At 29.2% G+C, this 16982-nt stretch overlaps 2 protein-coding genes across 4 annotated transcripts; one reads left to right on the plus strand and one right to left on the minus strand.

The window, feature by feature from the left end:
• Positions 1-813: 813 nt before the first annotated feature.
• LOC142531277 (transcription factor MYB75-like) lies at positions 814-7797 on the plus strand. The gene is made up of 3 exons (XM_075637375.1): positions 814-1048; positions 1415-1544; positions 7178-7797. The coding sequence occupies exons 1-3, from the start codon at positions 925-927 to the stop codon at positions 7728-7730; spliced, it is 807 nt and encodes a 268-aa protein (XP_075493490.1). The 5' UTR covers positions 814-924; the 3' UTR covers positions 7731-7797.
• Positions 7798-10662: 2865 nt separating this feature from the next.
• On the minus strand, positions 10663-15485 carry LOC142531882 (putative calcium-binding protein CML18). Of its 3 annotated transcripts, none has more exons than XM_075638151.1 (2): positions 14963-15485; positions 10663-10810 (listed from the first exon to the last, which is right to left on the minus strand). In XM_075638151.1, exon 1 carries the CDS (start codon positions 15413-15415, stop codon positions 14969-14971), a length of 447 nt encoding a protein of 148 aa, XP_075494266.1. In that variant the 5' UTR covers positions 15416-15485; the 3' UTR covers positions 10663-10810; positions 14963-14968. The 3 variants fall into 3 exon arrangements, with proteins under 3 accessions (XP_075494266.1, XP_075494267.1, XP_075494268.1); XM_075638152.1 differs by lacking the exon at positions 10663-10810 and adding an exon at positions 12804-12938; XM_075638153.1 differs by lacking the exon at positions 10663-10810 and adding an exon at positions 14058-14391.
• Between the last annotated feature and the right edge of the window lie 1497 nt (positions 15486-16982).

A 16982-nucleotide genomic window follows, 5' to 3' on the forward strand; every position in this document is an offset into this window, starting at 1 on the left:
ACCACAGACTTATCCTCTCGATGAATGATAACTACTTGGAAAGTCCGAGGGAGGGTTGTTCGGTATAATCATCATATGACTACTCATCTGCATGTTTGGACATCTCTATGCCCTTACCAAAAAACGCAGTACACAACATCACAGATGTTAGTCTCGAGTTCAAGCGACCTTTATCCCTGTTTTAGGCGGCTGAATCGACTAGGAACTAATTTAGAATATGCACTGTTTACAAATGAGTTTCAACATCGAATTACGATTCATTTGTATTAAAGCATAATCAAGGACTTTATCTATGTTGTTTGCATGTGTATACAGATAAAGTATAACAAGACCATAAAAAGTTAAATTATATTAAAATAAAGATTGTTTATTACACTTGAGTCAATAAATTCCCTAGCCAACCGTTGGCTTGCAGGGCATCTACTCTAACACTAACGCACCCTCCTCATGCCCAGGAATGAATATCTCGAGCGTGAAGTTTACAAATGACCAAACTATGGATAGAACGGGTGGTCCAACTATGGGTAGTACAACACATAGCGGTGGAACCTGGATTCTGATACCATGTTAAGATTGGGATTTGGATCTAACTAACTCCAAAAGCTAGCTCAAGAGAAGAGGATTGTATATATATATATAGTCACGTGTCACCAACTTACATTATTTGTGAAAATTAAGCAAATAAAAAAGAATATGGAGAGAAGATAATTTTAGAGTGGGGAAGAACCCAAATGTGGTGGCAAATGATGCACGTCTAACTTGTGGGTTTGACAGTGAAGTACTGCATGCATATAAATAGGTTCCGATGGGAATTTACTCCATCAATCGTTTCCCCATTCATATGCTTAATCGTATTTGTTTGATTAAGGGGTTCTTTTCTTTTGTCAAATCGCACAAGGAAATCTCCAACTATACATTATTGAAATGGAAAGTTCCCATTCTTCCGGAGTTAGGAAAGGCGCGTGGTCTACAGAAGAAGATGTTCTATTGAAGAACTGCGTGGAACAGTATGGAGAAGGAAAGTGGCATCTCGTCCCAGTTAGAACAGGTAATTCCCTTTATAGCATTGAATACTAAAGATTCGTCGTTATTTTCTTTTTCTGCGAAAAATTCTGAAGTTTTATGGTCACTTTTCAGGATGCACACTGAGTTTTGTTTAATATTTAAACAATGTTTCAATAGTGAACTCAAGAGAGACAAAATCAACTTCTCTTGATCGCTATTATCATTTAATATCTTCTTCTTTTTTCCCGACTCACTCTAGAAAAAGGGGTTTTTTTCCCCTTGATGATCACTTGCATTTGTTGTCTATAGGAGACCTTTTTTGAACAAAAATAGCTACGAAAACGATTAAGAAGATCTTTTGATTATACGCTATTGATCGATCTCGGACGAGTTTCTGAAATTTTTTCAGGGTTGAACCGATGTCGGAAGAGTTGCCGGCTGAGATGGTTGAACTATCTTAGGCCAGATATTACAAGAGGAAACTTTTCAAAAGATGAAGTTGATCTCTTGATCAGGCTGCATAAGCTATTAGGCAACAGGCAAGTTTTATATATATATATATATATATATATAATATTCGGCTCAATTGTGTTGTTTTGTGGAGATTTGCTGTGCATATAAGCATAAGACACATGGTCGCTTCATATTTATATTTTGAAAAATTATTGCATAAAATAATTAAAAATATTGTCTGTGCTCATTTAACCAGAATTTCATACCAACAAATCGATCTCCTTCCGGTTGAAAGATTTACGCGTATAAACGCAATTCATAATTAAGTTCGTATACTGCATGTGTTGAATATTATAGCTAGTCGGGGAGATAGTTTTTTTTGTTTCGCTAATTGTCCGACCTTAGGTTTTATTCTATTGAGTTTTCACAGTTTGGTTTTGGTTTACATGATTTTAATTTTCGCATAATTCGGTCTGATTGATAACATCGAACAACTTAGCAATTAGGGTACCACAGTGCTGAGTGAAAGCTAGGAAAAAAAATCACAGTTGGTTTACGAAATCAGATTTTAAAAATTTAGTGGACGAAAATCCAAAATAAAAATTTTAATTGAAAAAAATAAGTTATTTTCTCATTACTAGTCGATAGATGCTTGAATTCAATTATTTTTCTTTATTATTAAAAAGAGAAGTTGTCATAAGTTTTGCATTTTAAAATTTTTAAATGTGATCTACTGTTAATTGTCTCACATCGGTTGGATAAAATTCAGTGAGTTGTATATATGATCTTGGACAATCCCCCTCCTTGAGCTAGCTTTTGGGATTGAGTTAGGTTTAAGTTTCAATCTTAATATAGTATCAGAGTCAGTTTCCACCGTTATGTGTTGGACTGCCTATAGTTAGGCATCTTGTTTTGTCCATAGTTAGTCATTTGTAAATTTCACGCTCCAGATGTTCATTTTTGGATCTGAGGGAGTGTGTTAATTGTCCACATCGGTTGGATAAAATCCATGTGAGTTGTAAATATGGTTTTGGACAATTCTCATCCTTGAGATAATTTTTCAGGGTTGAGTTAGATCCAAGTTCCAATCTTAATATATATTAACATCTACAAATAATTTTTTTCCTAAAAAAAATTGATGGATTCGCATTAAATTGCATGCATGTGAATGTTCGTACCTCAATACAACGCATTCTGCTACGATCGGTGCACGCCCGAGATTGTCAGCATATCCATACGAAAATGAAATTGTCCGAAAATATCGTTAACAAAATCTAGAGATTGCATTAAAAGTTTTAAATAGAATTTTTTTAGTTATTTATTTTAAATATGATGATTTTTTTTAATTTCTGAATTTATCTTTTTTTACAAAAAATTTATTCTTGGAGCGTTTCGAAAATTTAAAAATTCAAAAATATGGATAAAAATATTTTATTAATTTTTTTATAAAAATGAATTTGGACGAGGTATGATAGTTATAGGTGAGCTTCAAAATTGCAAAAAAAAAAATTAAATATGAGATAGATTTTATGATATTTTTATTAAACAAAAATTGATTATTTGTGTACTTCAAGAGGTTTTTTAGTAAGTTCTCTTGTGAGATGGTCTCACGAATCTTTATCTATGAGATGGGTCAATCCTACCGATATTCACAATAAAAAGTAATACTTTTAGCATAAAAAATAATAATCTTTCATGGATGACCCAAATAAGATATCTGTCTCACAACATACGACTCGTGAAACCGTCTCACATAAGTTTTTGTCTTTTTTTTTTGCATTTTAAAATAATACGATGACTCAAAAGTAACTACTAAAACCTTACCTTTATTATGTGATAGACTATACTCTACTAGTTTATCTTGACACGCGATGCAGCATTTATATTAATTTTTTGTGTTAGATAATTTTTTTGTTAAAAAATTAGAGATGATATTAAAATAAAACTTTACAAATGATTTTTTACTAAATATTTTTATTTTATGATATGATTATTCAATGTGAAGATATAGATAAAGATAAATAACTATTTTTTTTTTTGGAATATCTTCTACTATTTTATTAAGTTGAATTGCCCTTAAAAACAGTTTCTGATGTCATGGTAAATTTTCGCATTATATTTATTCGAATATATTTTTTTATGGCAAAAACTTATGTGAGATGGTCTCACGGATCGTATTTTGTGAGACGGATCTTTTATTTGGGTCATCCATGAAAAATTATTAATTTTTATGCCAAGAGTATTATTTTTTAATTGTAAATATCGGTAAAGTTGACCCGTCTCACATATAAAGATTCGTGAGACCGTCTCACAAGAGACCTGCTCTTTTTTAGTTAAACGAAGATGAAGTATTTTCGTACTTTGAGGGAGATCTTAGGAAGATCTTAAGCAGTAAAGCAAGTTCTTTCTTTAGAATATCATTTTATACAAAGATCATATAGAATAATCGGTCTATATTAAAATATTATAGTACTTTAAGTACGGATATCCAATTAATCTAATTTTTTTTCTCACAAACGTAATTCGGATAGACAAAATTTTCGAACTTCTGGATTTTTTTTAGCAACATAAAATGGTAGAATTGTGCGTGAAAATGATTAGTGACATTCACAAAAAACATAAAAAAAAATGATTTCTTGTTTATGATTTTGAGGATAAGTTTATGGAAGTTTCGTGTTTCTAAAATTTTTACGTGACAATGACGTGGTACTGTAAATCTCGTAAGAGTAAGTCTTTTGTGAGATAGTTTCGCGAATTTTTATTTGTGAGACGGGTCAATCCTAACGATATTCACAATAAAAAGTAATATTTTTTCATGAATGACCTAAATAAGATATATGTCTCACAAAATACGATCCATGAAATCGTCTCACACAAGTTTTTGTGTTCTCGTAATAAAGTTGGGTTAAGAATTTCAAGATGTGTCCAAACTTGCATGTCAACCGTACGACACTCTATATATGATTGAGTTTGCCATGTTGATGCATATGATGTGCTTGTAGGTCCACATTAATTTGGGACTTGCAATTATTATTGGTAGGGACCTTTTTTTCTCTTCGATAACTAAAAAGTAACTACGACTCTTATATACGTATAGATATACATATATATTTCTTGTATCTTTCCTGTCCTGTTCTTTTCTTTTTTTCTTTTTTTTGAAAATATATGTTTCTTGTATCTAAATAATCAATAGATGTCATTAATAAAAATAGAATATGTAAATATAATTCACATTTATTTTCATTGTTTATCTTATTTATTATTTAACCCACCAAATTTATGTCAATATGACAGGTGATACATTAGTGGTTGTGTGGCATGACACATCTTAGCTAATCTAGCCTTGTGATTGATGACTTCTTATTCTACATATTAAAAGTCAACAAAAATAATTAAACAAATTAATAACATTCCAAGAAAATATATAATTTATGTATCTATAATTTTAATTCATATATATTGGAGTGCAATATCTGTTTATATTGGGTAAACAATCGAAACGTGGCGATTGTGCTGCTATACGATTTAAAAGATTTGAGTTGTATAATCACCATCAACTATAGCTTTTGGTAAAACGTCAAGCGTTTGGCCCTACAATTGGTATCAGAGTTAGGGTAACTGGTTCGATTCTCATTGATTGCAATGAGTACAGATATTATGAAGAAAATTGTTGGAGTGAGATAATTGATCATGTTGGGTAGAGCAATCGAAGTGTAACGCTTGTGCTAGTATACGGTTTAAAATATTTGAGATGCACCATTATAATCAGCTATAACTTTTGGTAAAACGGTAAGCCACATTTTCCTAAAAGTACTTTGTTTCGAGTAGGTCTTTTATGAAACGGTCTCACGAATCTTTATCTGTGAGACGGGTCAACCCTACCGATATTCACAATGAAAAGTAATAGTCTTAGCATAAAAAGTAATACTTTTTCATTAATGACCCAAATAAGAAATCTGTCTTACAAAATACAACTCGTGAGACCGTCTAACACACATTTTTGTCCTTTGTTATTCACGTTAGGAAAATATTTTTTGATCCACTAATTTGTCCATTTCTTGGTATTGTTCAATAAATTTTCATTTTTTAAATTCTGACACAATAATTTTTTAAATTTTGACTATTTTAATCTATTTAGTCCCGAAAATATTCAATTTTCGCCAAAACCCATTTATTAAAATATGGTCAAAACACATTTTGATATCACAATCATTGAATGATTATGGTAAAATCTATATAACTTGTAAGTTTATTTGATTTGTTCGATTTTTTTTTAAATTTTAAGTTACTTCCAAATAAATTGAAAATCAAGAAATCCACAAATTTTTGAAAACTTTAGGGGGTGTATTCAATGTAGGAAATTTATTGATTTTTAATGACTTTTGTAGATTTTAAAAGTCTAGATGTATTCAATTAAGACTTTTATATACTCTATAGAAGTCTAGTGGTATTCAAAATTGACTTTCATAGAGTTTTAAAAATTCAAATGGTATTCAATATTGACTTTTAAAACTCTATAAAAGTCTATATGTATTAAAATTTTCAATAGACTTTTAGTAATTTAATGGAATTCATTAACATACAAACATTAAAGACTAAGGTACAACTATAAATTGTCCAAAATTGTATTTGGTTCAACCCAAAGATTTGGTTGGATCTTTAAAACTTCTAGCTCATATACAAGCTATTTATTTATCTATTTGTTGCTTCGCATAACATCTTTTCTTATTTTCTCTCTTCTCATCTATCTCTATCAGTCTCTTAAACTTTCGAAGTGTATCTCTATTTATATTTTCATATTTTCTTTTCAAAAATTTCATTTTTTGGATGAATTTTCATCTAATAATTTTTATTTTAATATCATAGAAAATTTTGAGTTCTATAATTGATTTTATGATTTTTAATTTATGACTTATATAAATTAATATAATATCCAATAATAATACAAGATGATCCAAAAAAATGTCTTTTAATTCTTAATAATTGAATAGACTCGCAACAAACATGATTTTTTAAATTCTTTTTAGCATTTTTAATTAATATGTATGCTATGTTATTTTTATACAAATTATATTCATACAATGCTAAATAATATTTTTTTCACATGGATATTATCAATTCAAAAACAACGTTACGGATTAATCAATTGATGTATTTTAAAAAATTTATGAATATGCATACAAACGCACATATATACACATGTAAGGATTAAATGATTTAACTTTTATATAAATAAATTTAACTGAATATGTTATATATATATATATATATATCAATTAATTATTGGTTCAAGCAAATTAATAAAAAAAATATGTTATAATTAAGTACAAAATTTATAAAATTTTATTAAATAAATTGACAAAATATATAAAAATCTTGCAAAAAAAGTCCACATGAATCCACATAAATCTATTTATAAATTTGTAAGATTCTGTAAAAGATAAAAATCTATCAAATCTATAAAAGTCTATAATTAAAAAAAACATTAAAAATAATCAAAACTCTCGATTGAATACACCCGTTGCATCCATCAGTGTGTGATCGACGTTTCGAAAACTTTTGCTTCAGCCACTGTATAATCAACTTTTCTGACCAAAAAATGAACAAAATAACCAAAAATGAATATTCCGCAAACAGATTAAGTTTTGCAAAAAAAAATCGATGAAGTTATTTTTCGAATTGTTGTTAATCAACTTGCTTGATTCCAATCCCGAATCAGATGGTCGCTGATAGCTGGACGACTCCCCGGAAGAACAGCGAACGACGTAAAGAACTTCTGGAACACTCGGATGAAGAAAAAATCAGGAGAACGAAAGGGACAACCAATCCAGAAAACTATCACGAAGACAAACATCCTACGACCCCGACCTCGCACCTTTTCTAATCTAACTATCCAGGATGGGCCAAGAACTGCATTGGTGACAGATCACAACCACGAACCAAATAATCCCAAACAAAGCATCATCAACAACAACGATAATAGATTAGAGCCGTCGTCTTCCCAAGAAGCCAGTGAATGTATCCGTTGGTGGAGCAACTTGCTTGATGCAGCAGAGGAGGATAAATTGGAGAAATATATCCCACTTCTCGATGATAAAGGAAAAGAACCTGGATTATGGACGCGACAGATCAATCCCGGGGGATTGATGGATGATGGGGACGACTCTCTACCAGCAAGTGAAGATTTCGATTTTTACGACGACGCTTGGGAGCTATTAGGGTTTGAAAATGATCAGAATAATCTTCAGGATGGCATGATTCCGATTGTGTAGACATTAATATATCCGTTTGGTGCTGTTGAAGATTGATAAGGCATAAATTTTTATGAATTTTATGTTTGTCTCATTTTTAGTCATCCAAATTTCATCCATTGGTCCACGATAAAGTGCATGTAGGCAGCGGCGGAGCCAGGAATCTGACTTTATCCGGGCTTAGAATTTTAAACTCTGGAATCTTTTAATATTTTAAATTGATTTACCCGGACTAATAACATGTTAATCCAAAATTTACATATAAATTTTTTTTAAAAAAAAAATTGGACTATGCGGGCATACATGTACCTCCGCCTGTGCATGTGGGCTACATATATGAGACATCCAAAAAAATTGGACTATCCGGGCATACATGTACCTCCGCCTGTGCATGTGGGCTACATATATGAGACATCCTTTTCTACCAAGCTAATGAACATATGATAAAATATGTTACGATGCAAATTTTATAATTATATTCTTTGACAATCATGGTTGATTTAGGTTTTGGTGATGAATTATGTGTATAGATCGTTGAACTATGCAAAAAGAAAAAGAAATGTGTTTGCCTTGTCTATTTGCTTGCTAAAAGCTAAATGGATCAAAACTTAAAATTAGATAGGTTAGTTTATCTAAAATAATTATTTTGTATATTATAAAATAATAAACACAATCATCATGCAAATTAAAAACATATCAAATAGTATATTATTTATAAGTATATTTTATTCATCCCTATTAAGTCACATTTATTACTCATCATATCATAACACCGAGCGTGTGTTGGTACAAGTAACGAGATAAATCAATGATTGATTATGCTATAGATAACAAGATTGATATATTATTAATCAAAATTATGTGATACTATTAAGATTGTTTGGTTTAACATTTTGAATATGTGATTAGCTTTTAAATATTAATAAATTTATTATTATACCCTTGCTAAGTTTACTTATTTGTTGTACACATTTGAAAGCAATACATACTATTAGATAATAATAATAATAATGTTAATAATAAATATATTAATAATCTTTGAATTAATAAGTGTAAATATCATAAATTAAATATAATAAAAATAAAAATATTATTAATAAGCATAACCAACGTTAAAATTTATTTTTTATTATTTTATTAAAATATATACAAATAAATTATTTTTTCAAAATAAAAATATATCTTTATATTTTTTAAAATTTAAATCAAATTAAATATAATGATATATATTAAGTATCAGGATCGACATCTAACGTACAACACTCTAAAATAAATTTTTTATTCAATAAATAACTTAACCCACCACTTGGATTCAATAAAAGGAGAAAAATGTAATTTATTGAGTTTTGATAGTGTATCACAGTTGATTTGTTAGAATAATAATCAAATAGTTATCCACAAAATTGGATCTTAAATCGGGTCAAAATGATTATTAAAACATCTTAAAATTTTAATCAAACATTAGATAAATGTTTGACTATTAACCTATCATTGTTTAATCCACTCAACCAAACACACTCATATAGTTTAACTTTGTCAATGGAAAAGGCATGGATAAAAATTAGCTTCGGCGGCTTAAAACTTCAACGAGACAATTATTTTATATCACAACTTACTATGCTTAAAAAAAGGTTAAAATTTGAAAATAAAATAAAAAAACATAAACTTCATTGATGAAGTTTCAAAAACAAAAACAAAACTATCAAACAAAAACAATTTTAAAAAAAAACAACCAAACAAACAAACATTTAACGTACAAAAAAATCAATGCAGTTTTAAAAATAAAAAAAAACTATTCAAACAAAAAAATTAAAGGAAAAAACAAACATTTAACGTATAATAAATATAAATAAATGCAAAACATCCAATTATATTTACTTACAACTGAATTTTATAAAAATATTAATCATCTCTCCCCGTCAACTCTCCACGAACTTGTCGACTCTCCACGAACTTGTCGAGAAAAAGCAAGACTAGACACTACCAAAATTTGAGTTGGCGTGGCTAAAAACTTTCCGAATTTGGTGGGAATGTGTGGATCATGACCAAAGTCGTGTTTTCAAAATTACTCATTGGTAAAGGAATGGTGAAAGACACAGTTGAGGGGTAAATGGTTATTTTTCAAAAACAAAGTTTTATCAGGCTTGTTTTTCAATTTACATTTCCAAATGGTTAAATGTAATAAAAAAAAATACAAACACGAGGGGTTTATGTAATTTTAGATGTAATAAAATTTATTTATTATTTTTCCCAAACGACATCAAGGGAGGTATATGTAATATTTAACTATAGTTGAGTTTTTTTGTTAATATGACAAATATCAAATGATGTTGATGTAATTAATCCAGTTATATTTTTTTAAAAGGAAATGGAATTCACATTAGTGTAAATTGTACCAGTATCTCACACGTGCGATGCATGGTATATTAAAATTAGTAAGCTATGAGCGTTTAAATAATTACTTAAATTATTGATATAATGAATAATTTTAATTATTATATATAAAAAAATGTATATCGTAAGAGATCATATTCAAATAAAAATAACAATCATGCCGTTAAATCGAAATATTTATCGTTGCATTTGATATTGATTGAATTGAACTATTACTAATAAAAAGAATAGAAAAAAATACTAAAAAATCATATATCATTTGTCTGTAAAAAAAATGTCCCAAGCAACGTGGGTAAAAGATATCATACTGATAAAAAGATGGCAAAAATTTGTGTGAGACAGTCCCACGGGTCATATTTTGTGAGACGGATATCTTATTTGGGTCATCCATGAAAAAATATTACTTTTTATGCTAAGATTATTATTTTTTATTGTGAATATTGGTAGGATTGACTCGTCTCACAGATAAAGATTCGTGAAACCGTCTCACAAGAGACCTATTTAAAAAAATATGAAAAAATACTGAAAAATCATATATCATTTTTCTATACAAAAGGTCCCAAGCAACGTGGCTAAAAGACATCAAAAAACGCTATGTGACCATCGCAAAAGTGAATGTTGCAAGGAAAAGTGTGCCACTTGATTACATGTTATGAGACAATACTGCTCCTCCTCCTCCATAGACCTTCGGCAAATTGGAGGAGCGGCTGAAGAACAACATTAGAAACAGAGAACGGTGAAACCTTGTAAATGGCATCAATGACATTAATATTATGTCATATTCAATAACTCGTCGAGTCAAATTGAAAATAAACGCGATTTAGTATCCTCCTTTAGGTTATCTCCAACTCAAAACTCTATTTTAAAAGACAACTCTATTTTAAAATAGTGCACTTTTTGCATCAAATACAATATTCATCTCCAACCCATCTACTTCAAATTTTACTCTAAAAAAGAATATTTCGTAAAAAAGAATATTCTCGAAATATTCTTTTTTATTTGATTTATTTAATTTTTTTCTTATTAGTTATTAAATGTGTATTTTTAAAATTTAGTGATATAATTATAATTACATTTTATGTTTGATATAATTAATATTATATTATTAATAATTGTGATAATATTATTAAAATGATTGATTTAATTATTTTAAATATATTATTCAGGAGAAAAATAAAGTTTTGTACATAATTTAGTTTGTTTATCTTTTATTAAATTTAATTATTTTAAATATATTAATAATTATTTGTGTGTTAGATGTTTAATTATAAAATTATTTTAAAATCTATTTATAAATTTTTATAATCAAATATTTCAATTTTTATTATTAATTATCTAATTATTAAAATAATATGATATATCATATTATTATATAAATAATATTTATAATTTTTAATATAAATATTTATAATATTAAAAACAAAAAAAGACTAAAAAACAATAAAAAAAAACTAAAAAAAAAGGCTTTCCTCTGCGCAATTGCGCAAAATACTCTAAGCCAAATTTGGCGCAAAGGGAAATGGAGTTGCACTATTTCACAAAATAGCGCAGTTTCATTAGAGAAGACCTCTACGTCTTTTGGCACATGGGTTGGAAATGCCCTTAACAGCATATATTTCATGTTTTGATTTTTAGTCGCTGTTTGTTTTTATCATTTATTATGTGTGAGCATGCAATAAATGCAACGAGGGCAAATGAGCCTAATCGCAAGTAGTTCCACCGGAGTCATGGATCTCGGTGAATTAAGAAATCTCTAAAAATCTTCTGTAATTTGTCGGTGTGAATGCAAATGTCAGTGATTCACTACAAATCAATATTTGACATTTGAGAATTATAAAGTAACTAGGAGTTAGTTGATAGGTTAAGTCAATCTAACGCTAAACCATGCACCTCACTAACCATTAGAGATGACAAAAGGTTAGTTAGGATTCTATATTCTCTGTATCCATCATCATTTATTAAATTTATTATCACCCTCATCCCATCTTAATCGGATAAATTCAATTGCATCCTTATCTCCAAATCCGTCTAAGGATTGAATATTCTAAATCTACCCAATTATCATATTACCACCTATAAATGCATTTTCTTAAATTTGAATTATTTCGAGTAAGCTACGTATATATTTACTAAATTGTTGAAAACAATAAAAAAAATATAAAAATTAGTAAACAAAATATTATAGAAAAATAACAAAATATTATAAACAATTTATCCTAACATCATTATCCAATTAATTAAAATAATATAAATTTTATACTAATAATTTTCTACATGTCATCCAACTAATATCATTCAACAAAAACATATTGGAATTAACATCGTAGCCGAAACTACATATATCAACTAAAGCATAGCTGAAACTATTTATCTTTTACATGTTGAATGATGTTTACAGTGTAGTCACTCATTATTCTTATAATTACATTTTAATATATGAATTAAAAAATATATAGAAAAAACAACCTAAGTAGTAATTAATCCTACAACTTGAAGTTTATTATACAAATGATCGATCCGCTAAACTACATACGATTTGCATTGAAGTTTTAAAATTTTATTAATTTATATAATTATTAAAACAGATCGTGAAACAAAAAATTAGTTACTCTAAGGATCTCACACTTAAAAATATAATATAGATATATATATTAATTTAGTCGAATATTGGATAGAGTATGGGTAGGATTCTTTAAGATTCGCATTTATCCTAATACCCAATTACTCATTTATTTAATCATGTAAAAAAAAAAAACCCTCCATGCCCTCTTCCATTCACATTAGATATCGGATTTTCTGTCGAGTTCGGATGAAATTATCATCCCTACTAGCTAGCTGTTAAAGTAGTTAAGAGATAAACATCGGGTAAATAGTATTTTACACCCTCATAAAATTGCAATAAATCACAAAGCTCCATGTTCAAAATTAATGGTTTTTACACCACTGTGTTTTTAAAAATAAAGCACATTTAATCCACGTGATTTTAATACTCAAACACATTTAAAACTTTTTTAAAAAAATATGACCGGTTATAAGAAATTACTCAGGGTTTTTATTGCAATTGATTTTTAAAAAAGTTTTTTTATATTTTCACATTAGTTGTTGATGCAGTGTGTCCATTAAAGATCTCATGCATCGCTTCAGGATATATAGCAGGTGCATGATCCATTGACAAATTGAAATAGAGCAACAGATAGAGAAAGGGCTTTTAGATTAATACATTTAAGGTGTGATTGAGGAGATAGATTTGAAATTCATGCATTTCATCTAATTTTATTATTTAAAATGAAATAATAGATGAAATCTTAATTCACATCTTACTAATTTACACATTCATAATACAAATAGAAATAGTTTCAAATGACATTCTTATGGAGTGAACTTGAAATATATCTTTATTAACATGAAATATTATATCGGTCTCATGAATCTTTATCCGTGAGACGGGTCAATCATACCGATATTCACACTAAAAGTAATATTTTTCATTGATGACGCAAATAAAATATACGTATCACAAAATACAACCCACGAGACCGTCTCACACAAGTTTTTGTCATATAAGTAATAAATTGATTTAAAGTTTATAGTCTTATTTTAGTAAACAACGTAAATACATTTTAAATTCATCAATCCAAGTAAAACATTATATTCGACCCATTATCATCTCTACATGTGGATCACAATGGGTATTTTCAGCCCTCAAAATGTGGCTAACGTTCTTATTCCCGAATGAAATTCATTTGAAAATATGAAGTTAATAGCAAGTACAACATCTATCATCTAGAAAACCAGTTTTCCGAGTTTTTACTTAACAGTTCTGCATATTTCAATATCTAAAACTGTGGTTACGTTCTAACTTCCACTATATTTTAACCATCCATAAAGTCCCAAATCACAGAATTAGACTATTGTAACCGTCACTCAAGAATTACCCAAGAATGATAACAAGCTAGTAGATGTAGATAATTTATATAGTGTGATTAATTAAATGATATTGAATGGTAATTTGAAACAACTTAATTATTGTTTTTGTATAACATAAAATTAATTTATTGAATATGAACAAATTATTTGATAGAGGAATTATTGATCATGATTGGACAGAAAACGCGGTTGCATCAACAATCCCATTTGCAATCCTATGCGGGAATCCGCGTTGAATAAATACACGTATTATAATGATAATGCAATTCAACCAATTCAACTACCCAAAACACACTAAAGTCGTGTAAGCCACAAACTTTTAACCACCCTACAGCCCACGCCGGCCAAACTCAACTTTGTCCTACAAATAAAGCACCAATGCTTTAAATGCGTATTTGTCAAAATTCTCATGACTAGCATTTAAGTAGAGTATAAGAAATTAGTATAGGAAAACTAATAAATAAAATGGAAAATATAAAAAATTTCAATCAAACTAAAGATTATTGAGTTCTCACAATGTTTCCCAATTATTGCTTTCAAATTAAATTTGTATCGGATTTCAGATTCTTATGCTATAAATCAGCATTAATCAGATTTGATATTGGCATATTACGATAATATCTTTTATTCGATTTTATTGTGATTTCATCAATCAAATCCATACTCAAAAATATAATGTGAATGAATAAGTTTTCTCTATCTGAATTTTGAATTTCTTTTCCATCAATTCATGGAGGCATATGCATATTAAATCATGAACGATAGGAATTTTTCTGCGATTTTACAGCTTCGAATTATAAGCTTAATTCATCAATCTTTTTCATTCATGAGAAAAAAACTAGTTAAAACAGAAAAAGAAGAAAAGCGATAGGCCCTAACAAACTAGAAGCTAGTGCTTATAGAAACTGAAACTAAAGAGTCAGAATATTTACGTGCATTCATCTCGAGGATCTGGTCATCATCTTTTTGAATTCCTCGAAATCAACGCATCCATCGCCGTCGACATCGAAGGATCCGATCATCCTCCTGCAGTCCTTGAGCGAGCACTTCTCTCCAAGGCCACGGAGCACCGTGTGCAACTCCTTGGCGGAGATCTTGCCGTTCTTATCCTGGTCGTACAGATCAAACGCCTCCCTCAACTCCTTGTTACTGTCGCCGCCGACGCAGTGAAAGGCTTTGAACTCGTTCAAGTCTATGAAGCCATCTCCGTCGATATCTAACTCAGACATTATACGCGCCACCTCGTCCTCGGTTGTTCTGGAATCGAGGCCATTGAGCACCGAGCCGAGCTCCGATGGAGAAATCTTTCCGTCGCCGTTGGTGTCGAATTTCTTGAAAACTTGGCGTAATTCTTCATCTCTGGTTAGCGGAGCTGATTTCTCCATTATCGATTGTGGAGAGAATCGAACAAATTTTCTGGGAAGAAAAAGTGGAGAGAAGTTAATAAAAAGAGATCTTCTGTCGAAGTGGGTATTTATATTGAGGGTTTAACGCGGTTTGAATAATACGCGTTTAGAGGAATAAAGGTTTTTGTTTGCTTGTTTCCTTATCAACGAATACTTTCATATAGAGTAGAATTCTACTTGTATGGATTTCATTTTTTTTAATTAATTTATTTTATTTCCTTTTAATCTATAAATTTAAAGGCTTTTAATTTTTATTATTGCATCACATACATTCGTGTGATTTTTAAGACTGTTTTATGGATCAATTTTGTGACTCAAATAATTAATGAAAAATCAGATTTTATACTAAAAATATTAATTTTTATTTTACGCATGGATCGAAGTTTCACGAAAATAGATCTCTTCGCCGATAGAGATCTACGTTCTATCATGTAAATGTATCTTTTCCTTTATTTAAAAAGATATTCCTCAACTTTTTATTTATGAGCACACGTCAAGTCTGGTTCATGGTTCGATGCAATGCACGGATAGTTCGGTCATATATCTTAGAACGCAGATTTTTTAAAAAAGATAAAATGTATTGTGGTAACTGCTCATATCAGATCCGAGATCTGGCCAATCTAAACCGGAATTAGTCATGTATCGGAGCGGTTCCGTGGTTTTAACCATGAAATTGTAACCAATTTCGGACCGGTTCTGATTTTTTGGGTTCGGAAGTGCATGTGTACTCTAAGCCACGGTTTGATTCGAACAATGATAATGCATGATGTATAATAATAAATGGGTCTTGATTAAACATGGTATCAAACTTAAATAATCATTTTATATTTGCACTAAACAGTGTCTTAGTAAACTTACAATTTGAGAACAATATCATCGCTACAGTATAAGACATATAGCATGGAGATAAGCATAGCCGTACATGTGATTCACAGGGCCTGAAGCGATATGTTAAAAAAAATCTTGTTGTGATAAATAACCGTAAAGCTCAGTTTGTAAATTAAAAATAATCAAACAATAGATATAAAGAAAATATAATTTACGAGTTATATATTTATCTATTTGTGATTTTTTTCTTCGTGCGCTACAACTTCAACATAGTTATAACGTAATGCAGTGTCATATGAACAATTATATTGAAAAAAAATTGAAATTGACAAAAATCTTAAGAAATGTTGTTAAAATTGAAAGTGAGGTCAATTGAAAGTGAACACGAGAAAGCTAAAGTTTGGACGTTACCAAAGTCAGGTAATACAGATGCAGAATTAGAAATGGGTTTGGCTTTTCCTACCTGCTAATATTATTATTATTATTATTACTAGAAATGGGTTTGGCTTTTCCTACCTGCTATTATTATTATTATTAGTATTATTATATAATAAAAATATATTTGAATTCATGTCTTACTTGTTATATTATTTACACAAAATATAATAGATTTTAAACGATGTTATTATTAAGTGAATTTGAAATACATCTTAATTAACATGAAACTCTATATAAATATGTATGCAGGCAAAAACTTGTGTGAGACGATCTCATGAGT

The sequence above is a fragment of the Primulina tabacum genome, chromosome 17 (genome assembly GCF_025594145.1).
Source record: "Primulina tabacum isolate GXHZ01 chromosome 17, ASM2559414v2, whole genome shotgun sequence".
In the NCBI taxonomy this organism is placed as follows: Eukaryota; Viridiplantae; Streptophyta; class Magnoliopsida; order Lamiales; family Gesneriaceae; genus Primulina; species Primulina tabacum.

Excerpts from the sequence above, each read along its gene's own strand:
- LOC142531277 (XM_075637375.1), top strand. The coding sequence starts at position 925 with ATGGAAAGTTCCCATTCTTCCGGAGTTAGGAAAGGCGCGTGGTCTACA. Across the intron at positions 1,049-1,414 it reads TCTCGTCCCAGTTAGAACAG|GGTTGAACCGATGTCGGAAG; the intron begins GTAATTCCCTTT and ends AAATTTTTTCAG. Across the intron at positions 1,545-7,177 it reads CATAAGCTATTAGGCAACAG|ATGGTCGCTGATAGCTGGAC; the intron begins GCAAGTTTTATA and ends ATCCCGAATCAG.
- LOC142531882 (XM_075638151.1), bottom strand. The coding sequence starts at position 15,415 with ATGGAGAAATCAGCTCCGCTAACCAGAGATGAAGAATTACGCCAAGTT.